This window comes from Tupaia chinensis, unplaced genomic scaffold (genome assembly GCF_000334495.1).
Source record: "Tupaia chinensis unplaced genomic scaffold, TupChi_1.0 Scaffold000600_1, whole genome shotgun sequence".
In the NCBI taxonomy this organism is placed as follows: domain Eukaryota; kingdom Metazoa; phylum Chordata; class Mammalia; order Scandentia; family Tupaiidae; genus Tupaia; species Tupaia belangeri.
The window spans coordinates 6,691,312-6,718,511 of NW_006160117.1; the positions used below are offsets into that span (position 1 = coordinate 6,691,312).

The following is a 27,200-nucleotide window of genomic DNA, read 5'->3' on the forward strand; positions in this document are numbered from 1 at the left end:
ATCAACCCAAATGTCCAAAAATAGATGAGTGGATTGAAAAAAATATGGCATATGTATTCTATGGAACACTATTCTTCTACAAAAAAAATAACGAGATCCTGACATTTGATACAAACTAGATGAATATGGAAGGAGACTTAATACTAAGTGAAGGAAGCCAGGTATGAAAGACAGATTTTGTGTGTCCCAGCTATAGAGCTATATATATTGAATGTCTGTGCTCTACAGCAGAAACTGAAAGACTGGAAGGTATAATAACTTTTAGGATCTTTTCATAATAGCTTTGTTGAGTTATCATTCCTATACCACATAATTTTCCTTTGAAATGATATAATTCAATGGTTTTAAGTATATTCATAGATTTTTACAACTATTACAGCAATCTAATTTCAGAACATTTTCATCACCCCACAGAGAAAGTTATAACTGTTCCCCTAACCTCCCCCTGCCCAGCCCTAGGCAACCTCTATTCCACTTCATGTCTCTATGGATTTGCCTCTTCTGGACATTTCATGTAAATAGGGTCATGTGGTCTTTGTGCCTGGCTTCTTTCACTTTGCATATTGTCTTCACGGGTTATCCATATTGTAGCATGTATCCATATGTTGTTCCTTTTCATGGTCAAGTAATATTTTATTGTGTGGGCATACCAAATTTTATTGTTCATCAGTTGATGGGTTGTGGCTGATAATTTCTCAGCACTTAAAAATTAAGGAAATTTATGTTTACATTAAGAAGCTTCACATATATTCTCATAATGAGCGTCACAGTAATTAGTTTAGGTAAATGCTGCTGTGGTCACCATCACTTTATAGATAAAGAAACGAGAGGCTCAGAAAGCCTAAATAATTTGGCTAAGATCACATAACAAGCATACGTACCTGAAGTAGGACTCAAACCTGGTTTATATGACTGCAGGTTGCTTGTTCTTTCCTTATTGCCACAGCCCACCACTAATCCTAATCCCTTGGTGATTTTGTTTTAGAAAAGAATTCCGTAGTGGTCAGCCCATGGCCTGGTTAAGGCAGCTGGATCCCACATGCTCATTGCACAGTCCTAGTCCCATACTTGCCCAAAATCTCAAAAGGAGGGAGAAATGGAGAAGTGGGGATTGCAGCTTGACCATTCCTCATGGGGGGTGCTTTCTCCCTCCCTCTCTTTGTCTCTGTCTCTCTCTGGTGAGCACGTGCACCCTCTAGCCAAAAAAATACTTAACTATTAACTTTGTTAACTTTTTTTTGAGGTTTTACTTGCACGTGCATGCATGCCCAAGATCCCAAGAGGAGAATAGAGGAGAAGGGATTGCGGCATGGCCATCCCCCCGGGGGGTGATTTCTCACTTTCTGTCTCTCTGTCTTTGTGGAGAGTGCACACACCCTATAGCAAAAACCTCTCAAAAAAAAAAAAAGATGGAGAAGTATTCTAGGCTATAATATACCTCAGTACCTTAGCAATAGATAGAATTGTACCAGAAGCAAATTGCTCAACAGTTCGATGTCCCCCTGTAGGGACAGGTCCATGGGTGTGCTAAAGAGCCCATTTATTTTTCTTATCCCATGAAAAACTCCTGTTACTGACCTAGGCAAAGCCATAGTGTATTAGAAAACCGTATTTCAGACCAGCTAAATGGCATGGTGGTTAAGGCATCTGGGTCCGACATGGCCAATTATGTGATTTGAGTCCAGACTCGGTGGCTTGAAAAGCATGCCGGGTGCATGTTTGCGTTCCAAATCCCAAGAGAAGAATGAAGGAGGTAGGATTGTGGCGTGATGATCCTCCCTGGAGGGTGCTTTCTCACTTTCTCTCTCCCTGTCTGTCTCTTTCTGGTGAGCACATGGGCCCTGTAACAACTTTTTAAAAAGAAAAAGTAAAAATTCATATTTGTAGGGAGTTCCGAAGTTGAAATTATTTGAATTTCATTCGTCTAGTAGTGCCATACTGAAAGAAAATTCTCCATAAAAATCTTTAATAGGAATAATATATAGCATTCTTTCTTGGATTCCTTCTTTTCCTTAGGGTTCTGTAGCTATAGCTGGTGCTGTCATTCGTTGGCTAAGAGACAATCTTGGAATCATAAAGACCTCAGAGGAAATTGGTGAGTACATTCTAACAAAGGGTTAGAAAATCTGAAGAATGAAAAATGTTCATGTTTTAGCCCTTCAATCTCAATACTTACGCTTTGCCTTGAATGTGATCCATAAATCTTGAATCCCTATTATGAGTTTGACTTATACAAAAAGAAGGCTATTTGGTGAAGATTTATAAAACAACAAAGTGACATAATTAGTGGTGGTTATTAATAAACTGGCCAAGTAGGACATAAAAATTACCCAAGTGTATGATTGAACACCAGAGATAGCCAGAATCTGCAGGTAAAGTAGCCTTGTTCAATTTATCTGATAAGAAAGAGCTTTAACTCCTAGATTAGAGCGAGCATTAAAACTCTGGTACCTATAATGTAAGTATTAATTTTATGGCTATTTTCAGTCTATGGATAATTAGTTTGAACTCACTCACTCTCTTTCGTTTACTTGTTTAACTTTGCCTGAAGGTGAGATAGCCAGAAATACGTTTTCCATTAGGGGCACGCTGGAGGCTACTTCTTCATCTCCTAGTCAGCAACCTTAGAAACAGTGGCAATGAGCTAATATACCTTAAGGAAACAAAGCCAGCTCATTGATTTTTTTTTTTTGAGCTGGGTTACTCTTTAGTGGGGTGTTTAATGTAGGGTAATTTGTTAGCATACTCTGTAATTGGGACCATTTGGCTATACCAATGAACTAGAAACCAAACCCTGGTCCTAATTTAAAAAACTAGATATGTTTATAAGTAAAATAAGAAAATAGTGTGACTTTTGTGTTTCCTTTTTTTTTTTTTTTTTTTAAATGTTAGAAAAACTTGCTAAAGAAGTCGGTACTTCTTATGGCTGCTACTTCGTCCCAGCATTTTCAGGGTTATATGCACCTTATTGGGAGCCCAGTGCAAGAGGGTAAGTATTGAAAATATGGTATGCTTTTGGGGGTCTTGATTTATTTATTAACTTAGTTAATAGCCCATTAGTTAACCTGTCTCTATCAGCTTTCAAATGATTTTAAGTATTGAGAAAACCTTTTATATTTGGAGCATCTGATTTCAAACACTTGAGTTTCCATAAAGTTACAGAGCAGCCGATAATAACCTCTGCCACATTCATGTTAGCATCATTATCTTTTGTCATTAAAGTGTCTGCAAGTTGTATAACAAAGGGACATCACCTAAGAGAATACTGTTTACTGATTAGGTTTTTTTAAAAAATATTTATTTAACTTTCTTTTTTATTATTTTTGAATATTCCGAGAGAGACACAGAGAGAGCAAGAGAGAGAGAAGGAAAGTAATAAAGCAAGCCTCCAGGTCTGGGACTCAAACCACAATCAGCTATGTGGGAGTCCAGCACCCTTACCTACCACGCCACCTGCTGGCCCCACTGATTAGGTTTTATGTTATTTATGGTCTCTATTCAGATTATGAATTTGAAAGACTTTCTGAATTACTTAATGGTGAGGTCCAATTTTCTTTCCCTGTGTATTTCTGTCTACCCAAATTGTCCTTTTCATATCTGGGATATTTTAGATTGATGACTAGTTTATACTGCTCTAATCTGAACATCTTTGTATGTATTTTAGGATAATCTGTGGACTCACTCAGTTCACCAATAAATGCCATATTGCTTTTGCTGCATTAGAAGCTGTTTGTTTCCAAACCAGAGAGGTAATAAATTTGGGCCTGTTTTCTTGTACTTAATCCACCTTTATCATTCTTAGACAAAGCATATATTAATGCCTGAAATTGGTTAAAAACTGAAAATACAGTCAATCAAAGGCTGAGCCTACTTAATACAAATACAAATATAAATGTTCCTTTCTTGCTATCATTGCCCTTCAAGTTTTTACTATTTACCAGGCACTGGGCATTTTCTGACGGGGGCAAATATGAGTGGTACATATTAGGCCAAAGGAAGTAGCACAGAGACATCAAGGCGGGAAACCGGGGTGTAAAGTAGTTGTCTGGCCCGGCCAAACGTCAGGGTAAGCACAGAAGTGTAGTGAGAGGAAAGGCTGACTGTCATCCAATCATGGAGGACTTGGAAGCCCAGAAGGAGTCTCAAATTTATTCTGTAGGCTTGGGGTGCTCTCAAGAGTTTTTGAATGAGAAATTGCCATTCCCAGAGCTGTTACCATGAAGTAGTTTCTTTATGTTAATCGCATTGCTTTATTTAAGATTTTAGATGCCATGAATCGCGACTGTGGAATTCCACTCAGTCATTTGCAGGTAGATGGGGGAATGACGAGCAACAAAATTCTTATGCAGCTACAAGCAGACATCCTGTATATCCCAGTCGGTTAGTAAGTTTTCCCTCCTTTAAGCCCCGAGAGGAACGTTTCTTTTGGAGAAACCACAGGATGTTGATGTACCTCTCTCCCTGCAGTGAAGCCCTCGATGCCTGAAACGACTGCACTGGGTGCTGCCATGGCGGCGGGGGCGGCAGAAGGAGTAGGCGTTTGGAGTCTCGAACCTGAGGATTTGTCAGCTGTCACCATGGAGCGGTTCGAACCCCAGATCAATGCCGAGGGTATATTTAAAGAATAAAATGTCTAATGGTGTACTGTGAAAACAACCTCAGTGTGAGAGAATTTGCCTTTCAGGTTATTGATAAGTTAGGGCACAAAGTAAAATTGCAAACATTACTGTTGCAGGTTTGGCTGCTAAGCATGTTGTGCACTTCTGCATAAGTGTGAATGAAAGAATTAGTTATTTTTTTTTAATAAAGAATTGTTTTTTGGGGGGAACCAGCAGTTGACGTAATGGCTATGTTGCTGGACTCCCATATAATTGACCACAGTTCGAGTCCTGGACCCAGTGGCTTAAACTCACATTGGACACATGTGCGTGCGTGCCCAAGATCCCGAGAGGAGAATGGAGGAGAAGGGATTGCAGCGTGGCCATCCCCCCTGGGGGAATGATTTCTTGGTTTCTCTCTCTCTGTCTCTCTCTGTCTTTCTGGCAAGCGCATGCACCGTATAGCAAAAACCTCTCTCAAAAAAAAGAATTTTTTTAAATTTAACTTTATTATTTATTTTATTTTTAATTTTGACCAGAGAGGGACAGAAAGAAAGAGAGAAAGGGAGGGAAAGTGAGAAAGCAAGCCATCAGGTCCAGGACTCGAACCATGGTCAGCCATGTGGGAGTCCAGCACCCTTGATCACCATGCCACCTATCAGACCCAAAAATTAGTTTATTGCAAAAAAAAAATCTTTTAAAACCACTTATTTAAAACACTCACTTCTATTGTTTACAGTTGTTTCATGTAGGAGAATAACACTGCCACAATGTCAGTTATAACTTGTTAAAATAAATATTTTTAAAAGCTAGAAGGGAGAGAGTTCAGCCACCCACCCCTCATACTGCACTGGATCATCATTGGTGCCAATGGCCCTGCTTTCGAGGACATGATTGGTTTAGCTAAGAGGCACTCTGGTAACTTTTAAATACAACAGAACTGACCTGACAAAGCCAGCAACGAAAAGAAAGAAAGAAAGAAAGAGAGAAAGAGAGAAAGAAAGAAAGGAAGGAAGGAAGGAAGGAAGGAAGGAAGGAAGGAAGGAAAGAAAGAAAGAAAGAAAGAAAGAAAGAAAGAAAGACTAGCAGATGGTGTAATGGTTACATCACTGGACTCCCACGTTTTGAGTCTTAGACCTGGAGACTTGAAACTCACACTGGGCATGTGTGTGTGCGTGCGTGCCTAAAATCCCCAGAGGAGACTGGAAGAGAAGGGATTGCAGCATGGCCATCCTTCCTGGAGGGCGATTTTGTGCTTTCTGTCTCTCTGTCTCTGTTTCTCCAGTAAGCCCATGCATCCTACAGCAAAAATCTCTCTTAAAAAAAAAGAAAGAAAGAAAGAAAAAGAGAAGGGAAAAGAAAAGAACAGAACAGGGGAAAAAAAGGGAAAGCAGGGTTTCTATTTTGTATAGAATTTGGTTTCATAACTTTTCAGAAAATGGAGGAGATAAAATAACATAAAATAAAATAACATCAAAGTGGATTTTGACCTATTGAGAAATAAGATTTCAAATGCACTTTTGTTTAATTTTCTAGAAAACTATACCAGTGATTTCTTAATTTTATTCATCATTTTCCAATGAATAATTACATTAATTGTAATACAACTAATTTTATAGTCAGACAGTATACCCTGTACCTTGATATAGATATGTATTTCAAAATCTGATACTCTGTATGAAGTTTTTTTTTTTTAATTTTTGCAGTACTGGATAGAATACAAGGGAACTTCAAAAAGTTTATGGAAAAGTGGAATTAAAGTCCAAATTTATTTTGATGTTAAAGATGTTGAAATCCAGGGAACCAGCAGTTAGCATAATGGCTATGTCGCTGGATTCCCACGTAGTCGACCGCGGTTCGTGTCCCGGACCCGGTGGCTTAAAACTCACGCTGGGCACGTGTGCGTGCGTGCCCAAGATCCTGAGAGGAGAATGGAGGAGAAGGGATTGCGGCGTGACCATCCCCCCTGGGGGGTGATTTCTCGCTTTCTGTCTCTATGTCTCTCTCTGTCTGTCTGGCGAGCGCACGCGCCCTACAGTGAAAATCTCTCCAAAAAAAAAAAAAAAGAAAAAAAAGATGTTGAAATCCATACGTAGTATTTTCATGTGGATATTCTGTGAATTCTTGAAGATCTCTGGTATGAGGCTCAAAAAACCCAGCAGTACAAAAAATGTCTACTTCCAAAATAATCAAAATATGCCTTGTAGCAGCCTAGTCTTTAAGGGAACTGGATCCCACATGGCTGACTGTGGCTCCAGTCCCAGCCCTGGCAGCTTGAAAAACATGCTAGGCACATGTACATGCATACCCCAAATCCTAAGAGAACTGGAAGAGGGATTCTGGTATGGCCATCCCCACTTGGGGTGCTTTCTCATTTTCCCTCTTTCTGTCTCTTACCCCTTCTTCAGCAAGCACATGTGCCCTACAGAAAAGTGAAGAAGATTTTGTAAGATTTTTCAACCAGCAGGAGCAAAGAAGGATTAAAACATGAGGAACTTTTCAGAGAGAAGAGACTGGCTCCAGGAGGTGGAAGTAATTAGCAGCTGCCCATCCAGATCTTTTCTGCTTATTTTTATGCATTGAGCAAATCCAGGACTCAAAAGCGAAAAATATTTCCTTTTCACATTTCTCTCCCTCCTCCATTTAAAAAATCTACCAGATGGCATATGTGGTCATTGGAGAGAGATAGAGAAAGAAAGGGAAAGTGTGAAACTCTCCCATGGGGGATTGTCACCCTGCAATCCCTTCTCCATCTCTCCCTCTTTCAGGATTTTGGGCACACATGCACATGAGCCCTGTGTGTTTTCAAGCTGCCAAGTCTGGGACTTGAACTACTAGGTTGGACCTGTAGTATCCAGCCACCTTAACCACCCAGTCACAGGCTGATCCAACACTTATTCCTTTTGAAGCCCAAAAGATGCATGCTTCCCATGACCAGCAGATAGCGTAATGGTTATGTCACTGGGCTCCCACATAGTCGACTGCAGTTTGAGTCTCTGACCGTAACTTAAAACTCATGCCAGATGCATGTACATGCATGCTCCAAATCCCAAGAAGAGAACGGAGGAGAAGGGATTGCAGCATGGCCATTCCCCATGGGGGGGGAGTGATTTCTCACCTTCTGTCTCTCTGTCTCTGTTTCTCTGGCTAATTCACACACCCTATAGCAAAAATATCTTTAAAAAAAAAATGCATGCTTTCCAAAGCATATAACTTAAAGTGATGCAGTCAGAAAGACATGTCGATACATTAGCCATCTTATGGGTCAAATAGCTAAATATGAGGTCAGAGCTGGGGGTCTTCAGAAAGTTCATAGGAAATATATATTGTGGGAAAAAAATTTCATGGATTCAAAAAACGCATTGCACTAAAATAAACTTGAACTTGTACTTTAATTCCATTTTTAAATGAACCGTTGGGAATCCCTTTCTATATGGCCTCCAAATGCTAACACCAGTCTTAAAGTAAAGGGAGGTTTTGTGTAAATGGTTAAGGATTACTGTTTTCCAAAAGGAGCCACCGTCACTGCTGTTTTGGGCCTTAGGCTAGGATTGATCAGTTATACCATTTGCCTTCCCTTTCACCAGCCTCTTCTTTTTTCTACACCCTGCACACACCCACTAATGGGGACCTCAATATAGTTAGTTCATTCTTCCAGTAGACAGCTGCTCAGATCCAACTACAGGCCAAAGGCTTACTGTCGTGGGGATATAGACATGAGTAAAACCAAGAAAATCCTTACCTTTCAGGAAACTCAAGTATATTGGGAGAGGCAGACAAAAACCATAAAAATTCACTGTGGTAGCTGACATCTTGTGCTGTGTGTAAAGGGCTGTGGGAAAATGGAGGAGGGGATGGGAGAGGGGCATTGTGAGCTCCCTGAAGCCAGTGAGCCTTCAGCCTCGTCTCCCAGGTGCCGCAGGCTTCAGGTGCTATGAAAAGGCTAGGAGGCTGGTACCAGCAGTCATTGTAATGGCTATGTCACTGGACTCCCACGTAGTCGACTGCGGTTCAAGTCCCAGACCCAGTGGCTTAAAACTCACGCAGGGCACGTGTGCGTACATGCCCATGATCCTGAGAGGAGAATGGAGGAGAAGGGATTGTGGTGTGGCCATCCCCCCGGGGGGTGATTTCTCGCTTTCTGTCTCTCTGTCTGTCTGGTGAGCGCACGCGCCCCGTAGCAAAAACCTTTCTAAAGAAAAAGGAAAAAAAAAAAAGGCTAGGAGGCTTCAGAAAAGGGTAACTCCCTCATGCTTTGGTATCCTTAATAGGAATACGTGTGTTTTTTGTTTGTTTGTTTGTTTTAACTGCCAGAGGGCACCTGTGCTCACCAGAAGGGAGACTGAGAGAGAATTGAGGTAGAAAGCACTCGCAGTGGGGTGTAGGCATGCCACAATCCCTTCTCCATTTCTCCATCATTTCAGGATTGTGGGCGTACACACACATGCACCCAGTGTGATTTTCAAGTTGGCCATTTGGGATCCAGCTCCCTTAGCCACTACGCTACAGGCCGGTCCATTGCTCATTTGACCAGAGAGGGACAGAGTGAGTGAGAGAGAGAGAGAAAGCAGCTAGATCCAGGACTCGAACCATGATCAGCCATGTCAGAGGCTAGCACCCTTAAACACCACACCACCTGCCAACCCCAGTATTTGTTAAATCTTTTGACTGGGATAAAAACAATTCTTTTATAGTCTTTGCACATTATACTGTACCCCTCTCCTTATGCTAAGTCCCCTTGCTCACTCCCACTACCCCCAAAAGGAAAAAGACACATCAAATGGGATTCCCCTTCTACATCATCGCCTTTTGTTTTTAACAGCCCAGTCTTCTTAGCAGGTAGTCCAAAGCTTGTTTTCCCTGCCCCCTACAGGCTACACTAAATTTCTCCTATCTGGTTTCACTAGAGCTTCTTTTTTTGTGGGGGAGAGGTTTTTGCTATCGGGTGCGTATGCTTGTCAGAAAGACAGAGAGAGAGACAGAGAGACATAAAGCGAGAAATCACCTCCCCAGGGAAGATGGCCACACCGCAATCTCTTCTCCTCCTCTATGCTCCTCTTGGGATCTTGGGCACGCACGCACATGGCGTGAGTTTAAGTCACTGGGTCTGGGACTCGAACCGTGGTCGACTACATGGGAGTTCAGCGACATAGCCATTACACTTAACTGCTGGTCCACTACAGCTTCTAAGCACACATTGCCTACAGTTACCAGCAACCCTGTGCTCACAAATCTGAGCCCAGGACTCCCTTCACTTTAATTGTGCAACAATTTGTCTAGAAGACTGAGTGATCCTAAGTATCGTACTTAAACATCTCAGCAAGCTACCTTACACCTATGTGTGTGTGTTTTTTTGTAATTACAGAAAGTGAAATTCGTTATTCTACATGGAAGAAAGCTGTGATGAAGTCAATGGGTTGGGTTACAACTCAGTCTCCAGAAAGTGGTAAAAATGGTTTTTTATTGTTTGTTATTGCCACTTTTCCTTAGTCTGTTAGTTTATTTCAGTATCCAACCATTTATATTTTGCTGACTGCTCTGAAAAAAAGCTTCTCACATGTCCAAAGGTTCTAACATTTTGTAAACACTATATAAACACAAAATGTGATTTGATAAGTTGGTATCATACTTTAACTCTATCCTGCTATATCTTTCCTTATTAGTTTATTCTTGGTACTTCAATTGATAATTTTCCAGGAATAAAATGATTTCTAGTTTCTTATTAATGAAAAAATAAATCAACTAGAGTGTTTAATTTCCCTCTCTTAATGTCTTACTTTACCTTTTTGGGGGGCTGTCTTTATGCCCCAAGCTAACTGAAAGCTATTCGATTTTCAGAATATATTCTGCTACATCTTAGCCAGATATCAAGTACTTAGGGTATTTATGGAATGGGAATTTCTTTGAAATCAGAGAGAAGGAAATGTACCAGACACAGTAAGTTAGAAGTGTCATTATACATGTTAGAAAATGCTCTTGGCAGAAAATAGATGACTATTTTATTTTTCAATAACTTAGGTAGGAAGGAATTTGACTTAAGTAAATCATTTAGATTTAAGCTGCCTTTAATATGGCATAATGTTGTAATTCTTTGCTAAAGTCAAGATTTGAAGCATAGTGAATAGAACACTGGCCAGTCACGTATTGAAACATATATTTTAATGCAGAAGAGTTTGTAAATGAAACGAACCCGCCTTCCAAAATGAGTACAGAACATTTTCATGTATCTGGCTTTTAGGAGGAGCTTCCAGAACCATCCTCCACCACAGATCACTGTGATCTGTATTTTTAGTCCTGGATGCATCTGCTTGAAGCTTTTGGGTTTTCCCTAGATAAGTTTGATTTTCCTTTTTTTTTTTCCCCCTTCAATGATTTTGTTCTGGGACTCACCTTCATTTTCTTTTATTTTGTTGTTGTTCTCTTTTTTTTGGGGGGGAGAGGTTTTTGCTATAAGGTGTATACCCTTGCCAGACAGACAGAGACAGAAAGACAGAAAGCGAGAAATCACCCCCCCAGCGGGGATGGCCACGCCGCAATCCCTTCTCCTCCATTCTCCTCTCGGGATCTTGGGCACGCACGCACACACACCCGGCATGAGTTTAACCCACCGGGTCTGGTACTTGGACCACGGTCGACTACATGGGAGTCCAGTGACATAGCCATTACATCAACTGCTGATCCCTGAAAAACCTTTTAACATACAATATGGAGGGTCTCTATGCTGCACAATAAGCTTAGAATAATACTCAAATAATTAAATACTAATCATATTCATTTGAGCAGTATATGATATAACTATATGGTATGATAAGCTATATAAAAATAGCAATACAGATAGAATCTTTTTTTTGAGAGAGAGAGAGGAATTTTTGCTGTAGGGCACGTACACTTGTCAGAGAGACAGACAGAAAGCAAGAAACTTGGCTTTATGTCAATGACTGTCATGCTTTTATTTATTTATTTTCTTTTTAAGAGGTTTTTGCTATAGAGCGTGTGCACTTGCCAGAAAGAGACAGAGAGACAGAAAGTGAGAAATCACCCCCCCAGGGGGGATGGCCACGCCGCAATCCTTTCTCCTCCATTCTCTTCTTGGGATCTTTGGGCACGCACGCACACGGGTTCAATGTGAGTTTAAGCCACTGGGTCCGGGACTTGGCTCCAGGGGGCATGGCCACACTGCAATACCTTCTCTTCCATTCTCCTCTTGAGATTTTGGGCACACACGCACATGTGCCCAGCGGGAGATTTAAGCCACCAGGTCTGAGACTTGAACCACCATTGACTATGTCAGAGTCCAGTGACATAGCCATTATGTCATCTGCTGGTCTCAGAATCCTATTTTAATAAACTCGAAAGGACATTAAAATCAGTACTTGGTATCTTATACTCTTTAAATTGCTTTAATTTGGGGGAAGAATATTGTTTAATTAATTTCCAAAGCAGTTTGCAAAGTTTGAAGCAGTCTTATATTTATTTTCTTATCTGTGACTTTATTTGTGTTCATTGTGAAAAAAAAAAAAGGCATACATTTGATATGTTTAAAAAGTTGTAGTAGGATTGGAGGTTTGATGCTTTTTGGAGTGAGCTTATCATAAATGATGACTTCTTGACTTTGGACTCAAATCCTATCAAAATAGCATTTTGAAAATAGGTCAAATTTGTTTAACTATATTACATAACTATTAAGTAACTAGTATATAATATTTATTATATACACATATAGGATAGTTGCATATATATTTTCAGATATATTACGGGACTTCAAAACACTTCATGGAAAATGTATATTAGGAGAAAGTCATGTGTGGATTTCAAAAATTTTTTACAGGGCTGGCCCCATGGCCAGTTGGTTAAGGGAGCTGGATCCTGTGTGGCTGATTTTGCAGTTCGAGTCTCAGATCCGGCAGCTTTAATAACACATCGGGCACATGTGTGCACTTACAAATCCCAACAGAATTCAGAAATAAAGGAGATAGGATTGCAGCCTGACCATGCCCCACTGAGGGTTTTTTTTTCTCTCTCTCTCTATCTCTGTCTTTCCCTGGCAAGTACACATGCCCTCTGGCAAATTAAAAAAAATTTGCACCAAAATAAACTCATACTTTAATTCTACTTTTCATGAACTCTATTTTCTTTTTTAGAGGGTTTTGAGTTTTTTTTGTTTGTTTGTTTTGTTTTTGTTTTTGTTTTTGCCATAGGGCACATGCGCTTGCTTGAGAAAGAGAGGCAGAGACTGTCAGAGGGAAAGTGAGAAATGACCCCTCAGGGGGAGGACGGCCATGCTGCAATCTATTTTCTTCCATTCTTCTCGCGGGACCTTGGGCACACGTGCACATGCACCTGGCATGATTTTTAAGCCACCAGGTCTGGGACTCAAACCAGTTGGTCTTGTGGAAGTCCAGTGACATAATCATTCTGCCACCTGCTGGTCCCCTTGTTTTTTATGAACTTTTAAAAGTATCCTTATGTATATGTGAAAATAGGTACATATGTGTAAATATTTATATATTTATCACTGAAGGGGAAAAACCTTCATTAAGTAGATGGCACCTAAATTGACTAGGATTCATGAAAGCAGATAATCCTTAGGGTCTTTTCAAACTAAAACTGATGTATGGACATCAGAAAAAAAGTCAGTTATTGTAACTTAGCATAGTTGATGAGTTGCTCTGAAAGAACTGGAAAATATATTTCTCTTTTAAAAATCAAATTAAAATATAATCTCTACAAATATGTAAAAAAATTAAACCTTGTTTTTATTTGGAAAAAATAAGCAGTAGTAAAATAGGGAAAATTGCTTATGTCCCTCTTTAATAAAAATCTACCTTCTAAGAGGCAAGAAATGTGTGGTGAGAGGATGAAAGTCCTCTCTCCAAAAAACAAAGAACTGGCTATCAGTTTACTACCAAATATGCCCTCAGAGAATTTTTAACTATATTTCAATGAAGCTCCTTTGTCTAATGATTGTATTTTCTTAACTCTTGAATATTATTTTTGAATAAACTTATCAAGAATGTGGACTTTTCTACATATACAACTTTTAAAATTAAAAAAAGAGTTAAGAATCGTAATTAAAAATAAATTTTGGGGAACCAGCAGTTAGTGTAATGGCTATGTTGCTGGACTCCCACGTAGTCAACTGCAGTTCGCGTCCCGGACCCGGTGGCTTAAAACTCATGCCGGGCGCGTGTGCGTGTGTGCCCAAGATCCCGAGAGGAGAATGGAGGAGAAGGGATTGCGGCGTGACCATCCCCCCTGGGGGGTGATTTCTCGCTTTCTGTCTCTATGTCTCTCTCTGTCTGTCTGGCGAGCGCACATGCCCTATAGCGAAAACCTCTCCAAAAAAAATATAAAAATAAATTTTTAAAAATACAAGAAAAGGAGCTATATAATGACTATTCCTTAAATGAAGGGATTCCAAGAGAATACAGGTGAGAAAATATCAGAATAACAATCATGTTATTAGGTAACTTTTTAAATATAGTTTTTCCTTTCTTTCTTTCTTTCTTTCTTTTATAAGAGAGATTTTTGCTATAGAGCATGTGCACTTGCCAGAAAGAGAGCTAGAAAGTGAGAAATCACCCCCCAGGGGAGATGGCCATGATGAAATTCCTTCTCCTCCATTCTCCTCTCGGGATCTTGGGCATGCATGCACACGTGCCCGGCGTGAGTTTAAGCCACTGGGTTTGGGACTTGAACTGTGGTCGACTACGTGGGAGCGGGAGTCCAGCATCTTGACCACGACACCACCTGCTGGTGCCTAAATGTAGTTTTTCCTTTTTTTATTCTTTTTTTTTTAATTTAAATTTATTTACATTCATTCACTATACATCATTACAGCATACAAAATGAGATTTCCCATCCAGAATACACTGTATTGGCTCAGTCAAACACATCAACATACGTATTATTGTCAACAAATAATTTTTCACTTGTTTCCTGTATATTTTGCTTTTTTTCCCCATCCTTGATTCCCTCTCTCTCACCCTCTGCCGTGCCCCACCCTCCCACACTGTCTCTGGTATACATGGTTGCTTTCTATGCCTTTTCCCCCCATCTTATTGCTTCACTAAAGAACTCAATTAATCTAAACATTTCCAATAGCAAGCACAGCTGATATATACATATCCATGAACACAAGTTTGACTTTAGGCATAATTCTCAGTCAGTAGAATGAACATACTATAAAGTAGCACCTAGCTGGGGCTATATAGCTTACTGCAGTCATCACATATGCATTTTTTTTTAAATTTCAAGAAAAACAGTTTTCGTGGGTTTTTTTTTTCCCCCCTGAAGCTTTTTTTTTTAATTAATTCATTTACATTCATCCCCTAAGCATAATCACAGCATACAAAAAGTTTTTCAATGCAGACATGTCTGGTGCATTTCCTTACACACCAAATTCTATTTTTAAAACAATAAAACCAAACCAATATTTTAGCAAAAATAGTATAAGTTCATTTTCAGTAGACTAATATAACTCTTCTCTGATATTATCACAGGCCCTACAGTTTGAACTTAGGGAACTCCAATTGCTCATTTAATGTATTTTAGGGAAAAATATCAAGAAATAAAATCAACAGCCTCCCAAAAAGTTCTCCAGGGCTCTCTGCGGCTTTACCAGTGGAAGGCTAACATTGGTCTATATGTATTATGTTCCTGGTGACTCGTGGCATGCTATCCGTATTGTTTGTTAACTGTCATAAGCCTTCAATATTGATTATATTTTTGATTTGAAGTAATACCTCTTGTTAGCTTTTATGAATATACTATTTTTATAACTTATTTTGTTTTGCTCTCATGTGATTCCTAACACAACTATTGTAATTATGTGTCTCTCTTTTGGTTTCTTGACTGGAATTTCTTCTACTTGGATGACCACAGGTGACCCTAGTATCTTCTGTAGTCTGCCCTTGGGCTTTTTTATAGTGAGTAGCATGGTAATGTTAATCGGAGCAAGGTACATCTCAGGTTAGTTACTCTTTCAATTAGACATTTTACTAGTTAGCATGAATGTATTTGTGTATAACTCAGCGGAAAGTTGTCAGTGTTTTTCATTCTTCCTATGTTTAAGAACCTGGAAATCAATGAATTAATTGATTAATTAATCTTTTGGGGCATATCGAATAAAAATTGTGACTCTGCTTAACCTTTTATAGTGTTAGCAGGTAATGATTTCTCTGAGGGGCTACATTTTGCCGTCAACTATAGCAATAAGCCAAAGTGACAGTTCTAATGTTATTGATGAAACAAAAGGACTTCTCAGAGTGCCAGATGAAAGTGAAAGTTTAATTTTGACACGCGTTAAATTGGCTTTCAAATGTATGTAGTGTTTTGGACTCCTGAAAGCAAGTCTTAATACGTTAATTCTGGCAAGAATTTTGGCCAGGGCATGCTAGCAGAGTTTCTGGAAAACTCTAAAACTGGGGGAGATGTCTAGCCATTTTAATTTTAGTTGAAAGAATATATTTTGTAAACTGAAGTTCTAAAAATTATTGCGTAAATAAAATGGAGTTGAAATGAAAGTCGAATTATTTTTGCACATTAACTTCTACTAAATATCCTTATATAAGTAAAATGGCTCAGCAAGTTATAAAATACATTGCATAATCTGTTAATTTAAATGTAATAGCCATTTGGGAAGCTTCTCCTGATGATAGCTCAATTTTTCTTCAGAGCACTGGCTGAAATAGAAATAGCTTGTTTTTTGTTCCATATGTTGCCATGAAATGAAATTTTATTTTTAAGAAAATCTTCATGATTGAAGAGACTTGAATTATTGCTCTTAATTAATAAGATGATGAGCTGGGTCTAAAGTATAAAATTTAAATTTTATTGATGTGGGGGGAACACCTATTTGTAGAAACCCGACAAGCATTTATTCAACGTGGCATTATCAATAGTATCAATATGTAGACAAGAAATGAAAACTATTTACATCAACAGACCATTAGATTAACTTTAAATTAATGAGAAAAGTTGGGTTATTTACATGAGAATGTAAAACTAGATTAGATTGCCTTTTCTTATATTCTTCATATTTAAACATATGCAAAATAACTTTGTTCAAATTGTCTGCTTTTTGTACTGACAGTCCCTTATTTTGGTATTAATGCTTTATCCCTCACAATGAGCTTCTGTAGGCATAAATCTGGAAAGAATTACCACGTATCTGTCCTCTTTCTGCTTTAGAGGAATGTTTGGTGGGAAATTAAACATTCCCATGAGAACTGTAATTTACATTGATAAAGAAAGTTCCCCCAAATTTAGGAAAAGTTCTATTACTTTTCATTATCCTGAATGTTTTCGACTTCATAATGATGGTCTGGAAAAGGATAGAAATGACACGGCAACTGAAAGTTCTCATTCATTTTCTGTTTTCCCTGTGTCCCCGTTGATACCACGGCAGCCTGAAAAGATCTGCTCTGTGTGGAAATTGAGAGGCACAGCATCTCTCTAAGCCGGAGGATGGATACACATCAAGTGTCTGAATTCTAAGGCTTCTAATTGCATATGGTCCTCCCCATCAGCTTCTCTCTTTAAATAACTGAAATTTGAGAACAGTGGCAATTATTTGTCTTGGTAAACAGTTAGCCACAGTTGCCGTATTTGCTAATTTGGGGATTGGCCCGGTTCTGTATGCCACATTTTAACTGAGAGCATTATTTAGAAATCATGTGGAATTTCTAGCTCAATAAATGCTTGCATAGTCTTCATTGCTTTAACTCCTGAATTGCATCTATGTATTATTGACATGTGTGGTTTTTGTCCCCCATTTTAGGTATTCCATAAAGCATACCAACTCGTCGATTCCCAAGATGCGAGCTTTTTACATAATGAGAGAATCCTGTGATTCTGTCTTTTAATGTGATGACACTATTCGTAGACTCTGATTTTATTAATTAGCCACTTGCTGCATGACCCTCCAAGTAGATCTGCGGCTTGAAATAAAGAAACTGCAGCAGAAAGAATGCTATAGAAACATTTGGTCTATTTTTTAAACATTGACAGTTAAGATTGGGCTGGCTGGCTACTTTTGGGGCTGACCCACCCCATGGCCAGGACATCCTGCCCTATTTCCTCTAAGGTCTAGAAGGAATTCAGATCCCGTTGGAATTTTTTCCTCAAACTTCTTCAAACGCTAATGGACCAGGATTTCATTCTTTGCACTACATACACTTGATGAAGGAGTGATTACTAACCTGCTAAGAATGAGCAACTTTTTGTTTATTTGTTACAGACCCCCCCAAAAGTCTTCTTTTCTACACATTGGAAGACCCTATCTTTACTGATTGTTTAAACAGAAACCCCTACTCAATTTTTAAAATAGAAATTTGGTATTCTCGTAGTTTGGAGGTTTTTCTGAAAAATATTTGCCAAAACTGAAATTCTGAAGACATTTTACTTGGGTCTCAATAATTATGACTTTCTGCCTGGATCTTATAGGGAAGGACACTTTTTTTTTTTTCTCATCTCTCCTTTTTATATTTTTTACTTTGGATGTATAACATACATACCTATATATTTTATATACCGAGGGTAGCCCATTTATAAATTAAGAGCACATTGTATTCGGTAGATTATAACAGGGCTGGTCTTAAGTGGACTACTATGTATATAAATATTTTTAGGGAAACAGCTGTATACATTTTTGGGCAACGGTTATGCATATTATTTACTAGGAGAAATTTTTTCTTAAAGAGCCAAACACTTAAACTTTAAATATATGTTCTATGTCAATAAAAGAAAATGTACTTTATTGTGATTTCAACTACATTTCTTATACCTTACCTTTTTATTTGTCTTAGCTGGATATATGTTTTCAAAAAGAATGAAAAAACTGTGGAGTACTACAGTAAATGTTGTTTTCAAACACAAGCAAATGTCCAAATAAAGTCATTTTTCCTTTGAATTAAGTTTAGACATATTTGGGGCCTTTTTGAGGAGATGAGAGAATGTCAAAAAAAAAAAAAACAACAACAACCTAAGAAGAAAACAAATTTAGAAATAAAGCTCAAAATCTCCTTCAATCCAATTTCTATCTTGTATGACGGTGAATTTTCTCTATTTAATGTCATATTATAATTGAAAAAAAAATGTTTACCATTAGAAAAGCCTTTCAATGAAACCAAGAATATCAAAATATTTCTTATTACATGTTGTAAGAACTCAATCAATGCTGAATGGGAAAATCTTTATATGTTAATATAAAAGATTTTGTTTTGTTTGAATTAATGGGAGCTTGTATTTCCTGTTCTGATTGTGCTATTTCTGAATTATTGGATATGCTGGATATTTGTAATAAAGTTCCCACACCAGTATAACAGGGCTGGTCTTAAGTGGACTACTATGTATATAAATATTTTTAGGGAAACAGCTGTATACATTTTTGGGCAACGGTTATGCATATTATTTACTAGGAGAAATTTTTTCTTAAAGAGCCAAACACTTAAACTTTAAATATATGTTCTATGTCAATAAAAGAAAATGTACTTTATTGTGATTTCAACTACATTTCTTATACCTTACCTTTTTATTTGTCTTAGCTGGATATATGTTTTCAAAAAGAATGAAAAAACTGTGGAGTATTAAAGTAAATGTTGTTTTCAAACACAAGCAAATGTCCAAATAAAGTCATTTTTCCTTTGAATTAAGTTTAGACATATTTGGGGCCTTTTTGAGGAGATGAGAGAATGTCAAAAAAAAAAAAAACAACAACAACCTAAGAAGACAACAAATTTAGAAATAAAGCTCAAAATCTCCTTCAATCCAATTTCTATCTTGTATGACGGTGAATTTTCTCTATTTAATGTCATATTATAATTGAAAAAAAAATGTTTACCATTAGAAAAGCCTTTCAATGAAACCAAGAATATCAAAATATTTCTTATTACATGTTGTAAGAACTCAATCAATGCTGAATGGGAAAATCTTTATATGTTAATATAAAAGATTTTGTTTTGTTTGAATTAATGGGAGCTTGTATTTCCTGTTCTGATTGTGCTATTTCTGAATTATTGGATATGCTGGATATTTGTAATAAAGTTCCCACACCAGTGACATAAATGCTTATAGAAAGGTACTGTGAAATTAACACTTTGTGGCAGGGATACTTTTAAACATAATTATGTTTCTACAAAAGTAGGTTGAGTTAATTGTAAATAATTGTAAAAAAAAATCACTGTTCAAATACTTTTAAGATTACCTTAATTTTTCTATAAATTGCGAGATTTATAAATGTTTGAACTTGTACACATTGATATTTAATGATAAAGTTACTTAAAATAAATTGACCCCTCATTCTTACTTGCATTTCTCATTTATAGACTAGAACTTATGTCAGAGTTAAGAAAGATGTTTCAGGAGATGTGAAGCTCGGCTGTTAGCCCCTCATCAAGTCAACAATCAATGAATAGCTGAAGAAGTAGTCTGGAATGATGAAACACCTAAATCACTATGTTAAAGCTGACTACAGTGTCCAAATCTTGGTGAGGTCAATAGCCATTATCAATAGGGTCTCCTGTGGGTAACCTTCTACTGGTTTCATTTTATGCTTCCTTCAGTTTCTCTTTCTTTGGGTTAGGTGATGGGATCTAGTGCACCATTTTTCAGTATCTCCACTGGATGGCCAACAACTCGATCTTTTGTTCTCAAACAAATTAATATCTTAGAATCCTTTAGTGTTTCTTTTGAAATGCCCAAAGCCCAAGTCTTTGAGGCATTTATGGGTATTTTATATCAAATCATGTGACAATACAGAATGATATCCATTTTGGAGAAGCCATCAAATGAAAGTATCGTAGCATAGAAACTAATGGCATGGAGAGTGGATTGGGTAGTATTTACCCTGCAGTGTTTACCTAATAGTAATTAGAAGTACATTTATTTTTTAACTAAAACTTTTTAATAGCTCATTTTAATTAATACACAATATTTAAGTAATGAAGTTTACCTGATCTTTTATTCTTATATCTTAACAACTTTCAAAATATGTTCACCTAATAAACAGCTAGCAGGAAAGTGAGTGACTTTCTAAAGCAATTTGATTTCATCTATACTTAATAGGTATATATTTTAGTTCTGGCCTTCTAATTAAATAGAAAGATGTGCCAAATATCCCAGACAAAAAAAAACTCTCACAATTTCCTGAGATTTTCCTGGCATCAGATTTAATAAAAACGACCCATCTAATTAATTTTGAGGACTATAAAGATAAATATTCTGAGAAACAGAAGATAAGCTAAAAGAAGTTTCACAACCAGTTCCTCAACCAGTACCTTTAATTGCCAGTTTTCAAGCCTGCCTGTCGCCTGGTGGTTAAAGCAGAGCAGGCTCACATGGCCAATTGCATGGTTTGAGTCTCAGGCCCAATAGCTTGAAACAAAACAAAACAAAACAAAACAAAACTGGGCAAGTGTGCATTAATGCCCAAAATCCTGATTGGAGGGAGTGGTGGACAAGAAGGTATTACAGTGTGACCATTTCCCATAGGGGAGGTGATGTTTTCTCACTTTCTGTCTCTCTGCTGAGTACATTTACTATAATTGCCAGTTTTCATTCTTCTTTTTAGCCCATTTCACATATCTAGTTCTACCTGACAGCATCCTAGTTGGGAGGATGATCGTATTTTAATCTTAAAAGGCAGTCTCAGGCCTTTGTTGATTTTTTTTTGTTGTTTAGTATTAAATAGCTTCTTTTCTTCCTCATTATGCCCGATGGTATTTATCTCACTAGTTGTTTATTATTATATGACTAGTTTACAAGTATTATATATATCAAATTATTTTTAAGTCACCACCAAAACATCCACAAGAGGGAGACCAGGTAAAGAAACTGTGGTATAGCCAGACAATAGCCAATGTGTAGCTTTAGAAAAGAACAAGGACACTATGTAGAAATACATGGAAATACACTCAGAAGTGAAAAGCAAAGTGCAGAGTACATAGAAATGTGCTACCTTTCTATTAAAAGGGGAGGGGGGCATCAGATGGCATAGTGGTTAAGGTGCTGGACTTCCACATGGTTGACCGCAGTTTGAGTCCCTAACTCAGAGACTTGAAATTCAAGGCAGGTACATGTGTGCTGTGTGCCCACAATCCCAAGAGGAGAATGGAGGAGAAGGGATTGCAGCATGGCCATCCCCCTGGGGAGTGATTTCTCTCTTTCTGTCTCTCTGGCAAGTGCACATGCCCTATAGCAAAAATCTCTCTCAAAAAAAAAAAATAGAAAGAAAGAAGAGAGTGGGACCAGCAGGTGGCACAGTGGTTAAGGTGCTGGACTTCCACATGACTGACTGCAATTTGAGTCCCAGACCTGCTTTCTCACTTTCTCTCTCTCTGGTGAATATACATGCCCTATAGTAAACTTGAAAATAATAATAATAAATAAAATATTTTTTAAAAGAGAAAGAAAAAAATGGGCTTAAATGTTTGCCTACACTGGAAGGAAAAGTAAGAAGCTGTTAATAGTGCTTACCCACTAGGAAAGAAAGGGGTGATAATTAGGCATCTTTGACAAGGGAGGGAAACAGCTTTTCACGATACATCTACATTTGACCCATCTTAATTGTTGGTATGTATCATATTGATCACGTTAATGTATTAACTATTTATAAAACTAATTAAAAGTTTTTGAACTGAAATTCAGTGGTCATTGTACATAAATATTCACAGCAGCATGATTCATAGTAGCCAAAAAAAAAAAAAAAAACCCAAATGTCTATCAGTTTTGGTAAGTGGCTAAAGAAAAGTTGTATGCCTGTACAATGGAATATTATTCAGTCACAAAAATGGATACATTATGGATAAATGCCACAAGGTGGATGAGCCTGGAAAATATTATGCAAGGGGAAAGAAGCCAGACACAAAAGGCCATCCACTATATGATTTCACTTATATGAAATATCCAGAATAGACGAATAGAGATAGAAAATAGATGAGATCGCCAGAGCCTGAGGAAAGGGGGAATGGAAAGTGACTATCAATGAATATGGGATTTCTTTGGGGGTGATGAGAATGTTCTGAAAGTAGATATGATGTTTGCACAACCTTGTGAATATACTAAAAACTGCCAACTTGGACAATTCAATGGGTTGTATTTTATGATATGTGAATAAAGTCAATAAAAATGTAATAAAAAATGTCAGAGGTCATGAATAAGTGATACTCAGGGCAAATTATGCCCACAGGCTTGTTTAAAACCAGCAAATTATTTCTCATTTTCTTTTATGTAAAATAAACAAACATGCCTCTTTCTGACCCCACTTGAGTTGGGGATCCCTAAAATGAGTCCTTTGCGGGGAAAAAATGGATTTTATTGACTCTTTGAAGTGTAGAGATGAATAAATTTAACTCCTGGGCTAGGCAGTGGTATCTTAGTTTAGGCAGCTAAATCCCATGTGGCCAACTGTATGGCTCGAGTTCCAGGCCTGGTGATTTGAGAACATGCCAGGGGCATGTCCTGAGAGGAGAATGGAGGGGAAAGGATTGCAGCGTGGCCATCCTCCGTGGGTAGTGCTTCTCATTTCTCCTCTCTCTGTCTCACTCCAGTGAGCACAAGCACCCTCCTTTTTGTACCACTTTTACTACCTTTTGTTTTCCCCAAGCATTTAACAATGGAAATACGAAAAATGCCCTAGTCACTGTATATAAGTGATTATGAAAAAACAGAAGTTCTGCCCTTCCATTCACCTACCTGGAGGTTTTCATGGTCTATCCAGTAGAAGGTACTAATAGTAAAGGATGCATTAACTGGTCCTCCTGCCCCCAGGACTTGATAGATGAGGTGGCAGGCTTCTGAAAATACTAACCATATTATCATATCATCAGTCACTCAACTTCCCTACGTAGACCTTTCAACTGTGCTATTTCTTTCTCGCTCTCTTTTTTTTTTTAAGGAATCATTTTATTTAACTTTATTTATTTATTTATCTTAATTTGACCAGAGAGGGACAGAGTGAGTGTGAGAACAAGAGAGAAGGATAAAGAGGGAAAATGAGAAAGCAAGCTACCAGGTCCGGGACTCAAACCATGGTTGGCCATGTGGGAGTCCAGCGCCCTTAACCATCATGCCACTTGCCGGCCCCCTCTTTTTTTTTTTTTTTACACTATTTTTAAAATTTTTATGACTTACTAGGTTCTAGAGCACACGATTATTTTTCAAGGTATGCATGCAGTACATGATAATCAAATCAAGTATATTACCGTAAGCATCATTTTCTTTTCCTTTTTTTCTTTTAGTTTTTTCTTTTTTTTGTTTTTTTTTTGTAATTTACATTTAATCACTGTGCACTTTCAGTGTACATGGTTTTTCCCACCATGAATACAGTGCATATTAGTCAAGTCAAAGATAACTGTGTTGTTTCTTAATTTTCTTAAAGGTTTAATTTCACCTGTTCATCATCTTCCCCCAACCTCAATTTAAATATTCAGCCTTTAATTAATTTATCAGCACATCGCTTTCTTCACTACATAGGTTATGGGAGAAAACAATAGGTTTGTTTGTAATCTACCCTTTCAAATAACTATATCTACTTCAAATGGTAGTGAATATTTGAAAGTGTACACTCTGCATCTTGTTTTTGAGCTACCAGATCTCTTTTTAAAACAAGCATTCTGGTCCATTCTATTATTTATTTATTTATTTTTTGAGAGGTTTTCACTATAGGGCGCGTACGCTCGCCAGACAGACAGAGAGAGACATAGAGACAGAAAGCGAGAAATAAAAAACCCCAGAGTGTATGGTCACTCCACAATCCCTTCTCCATTCTCCTCTCGGGATCTTGGGCACGCATGCACATGTACCTGGCGTGAGTTTAAGCCGCTGGGTCTGGAACTTGAACCGTGGTCAACTACATGGGAGTCCAACGACATAGCCATTACGCTAACTGCTGGTCCCTGTTCTATTATTTTTGAAGAAACTACTTGTTTTAATTTTATCATTATTATTTTAAAATTTTTGACAAGAGAGAAAAAGTGAGAAAATAAGCCACCAGGTTCAGGACTCAAACCACAGTCGACCATGTGGGAGTCCAACACTCCAACCACCACGCCACCTGCTGGCTACTCTGCTTTTTTTGTTTTGATAAAACTGTTTGCTTAGAAACAAGAATAATGCTACCTTTTAAAAAATTAGAAAATCATGGCCATCTGATTGTGTGGTGAAGGCACTGGACGTCCACATGATCAACCATGGTTTGCGTTCTGGACCCGGTGAGACTAATGCTAGGCATGTGTGCATACATTCCTAAAATACTGAAAAGAGAATGGAGGAGAAGAGATTGTAGCATGGCCATCCTCCTTGGGGGGTGATTTCTCGCTTACCCTCTTCTCTCTGTCTCTCTCTGATGAGCACATGCACTCTACGGCAAAAACCTAATTTTTTAAATAAAAGGTTAGACAGAAGAGTAGAAAATCCTCCATAGTCCTAAAATAATCCTTATGGTTACATTTTGATTTTTCCCAAAGCTAAACAGAGAATTTCATAGATCTTAAATGTTCAAAAACTTTATTTTTTTCATCTTTTTTTAGAGGTATATTTTAACATGTAAAATAATAGGGGGAATCATGTGGACACATGCAAGTGAACTAGAAATATAAAAGGTACGGAAATTATAAATACCAGGTTAACCTCAAGAATCAGGGAAAGGGGCTTTGTTGAATCCAGAAAAACTGTGTTTCTAAAAAAACTAGGAGCCAAAGTAAATATAGCAAAATCTTAAGATTTGACACTGCTTTGTGATGAGTACACGCATATTTGCTATTCTCATCATTTCTGAACCCTTGATACATTTATAATAAAAAAAATGTCCAGGTGTATTTTCCTCCTGATTTTGTGGATCTAAATCCTTCACTCACTGTACATCTGTAGAATGCTGTTTTTCCTGACAACCTTCCCAATTAGAAGGGTTGGAATTTTACTGATCTTTTCTTCTGGCAGAATTATTTCAAGCACCTCCTAAAAAGTGTCAAATATACAGAAGAAATAGCGTATATTAGAAATTACATCCTGTGCCAGCCTATGGCCTTGTTAAGGTTGCTGGATCCCATGTGGCCGACTCCATGGTTTGAATCCTGCTCCAACAATTGGAGAAACGCACCAGACGCGTGTGTGTGCATGCCCAAGATCCCAAAAGGAGGGGGAGGAGAAGGGATTGCTTAATGACCATTCCCCATGAGTGGTGTGGGGGTGTTGGTGGGGCGCTCTCTCTCCTTCTTTTCTCTGTTTCTCTGTGGCACGTGCCCTTTGACAAATTAAAGAAAGAAAGAAAGAAATTATATCGTTACCTAACTATTCACTTGTTATGAACTTAATTAGAAGACTCAAGAAATACTCACCTGTTTTATTTCCAATATAGTACCTTCCACCACATTTATAAAGTTACATGCTTAGTGTTAGACAATTTCTGGATAGAAACTCCTGACTCTACTCTCAACATTTAATGTCAAGGGAAAAGTCACTGTGACCATCACAGTGAATTTTAAGTTATGCATAAGATCTGTTTTATCATATTCCAGGCTCTAGTTCATTACAAGCCAAAGAAAGCCCTAAATATTTAAATCAAAACATGTTTCCTTCTGAACATCTGTTTAAAATACCACAAAGACATGGGTAAAAGAAAATACTAGGGTGATCATCCAAATGGGCCTCTTGAGCCCTAAAACAAAACAGTTATTTAATTTCACCTATGCTTTTTATTTCCCATCATGATTTGGTATTTCAGTTCTCTTTGCTCATGCTCAGGGCGATGTTACTGTTAGTTGCTTTACCTAATAGTTTTGTTTGTTTGTTTCTTACTTTTTAAAAGTTTTTTGCCATAGAGTTTGTGTGCTCACCAGAGAGAGAGAGAAAAGTGAGAAATCTCCCACCAGGGAAGATAGCCATGCCGCAATTCCTTCTCTATTCTCCTGGGATTTTAAGCACACACACGCACACGCACACGCACATGTGCCTGGAGTGATTTTTAAGCCACTGGGACCCAGCCTCACTGCAGTTGGCCATGTGGAAGTCTAGTACCTCAACCACTATACCACCTACTGGCCCCACCTGATAGTTTTTAAAGTATAAGTAAGTTGTTGAGTACCTCCCATGGCTTTTCAATGTTACCTTTGTGTGCCCATCCCACACCTTGAGTTGATTCTTTAATTTTATATATTAAATATACATGCATGTATGTATCTTTTTATCCTGCCACTTTACGCACCCGCCTCCCAACACACACACCCAGGGTACATGTTTTCATTCAGCTTAATCACATATGAGTGTAAGATTCTTTTTTTTTAGAGAGAGAGTTTTGCTGTAGGGTGCATGCACTCACTAGAGAGACAGAAAGCGAGAAATCACCTCTTCCTAGGGGGATGGCCACACTGCAATCCGTTCTCTATTCTCCTCTTGGGATTTTGGGCACACACACACACACACACACACACACACACCCCTGGTGTGAGTTTTAAGCCTCTGGGTCTAGGACTTGAACCACAGTTGAATACATGGGAGTCCACTGACATAACTATTACCCCATTTGTTGGTCCTGAGTGTAAGATTCTTAATTTAAAAGAAAGCATTTAATTTTATTTATCATTATTATTATTATTTTAATTTGCT

At 38.0% G+C, this 27,200-nt stretch overlaps 1 protein-coding gene across 1 annotated transcript in view; it reads left to right on the forward strand.

Annotated features, from left to right (window-relative positions):
- The window catches only part of GK (glycerol kinase), a 98,486-nt gene extending 79,914 nt beyond the window's left edge, over positions 1-18,572 (forward strand). Inside the window, exons 18-25 of the mRNA XM_014591575.2 lie at positions 2,017-2,095; positions 2,893-2,989; positions 3,665-3,749; positions 4,260-4,380; positions 4,468-4,611; positions 9,964-10,044; positions 15,483-15,569; positions 17,380-18,572. Coding sequence (XP_014447061.1) covers positions 2,017-2,095; positions 2,893-2,989; positions 3,665-3,749; positions 4,260-4,380; positions 4,468-4,611; positions 9,964-10,044; positions 15,483-15,569; positions 17,380-17,390 — 705 coding nt within the window. The 3' untranslated portion in view covers positions 17,391-18,572. The remainder of the gene's footprint in view (positions 1-2,016; positions 2,096-2,892; positions 2,990-3,664; positions 3,750-4,259; positions 4,381-4,467; positions 4,612-9,963; positions 10,045-15,482; positions 15,570-17,379) is intronic.
- The last annotated feature ends 8,628 nt before the right edge of the window (positions 18,573-27,200 follow it).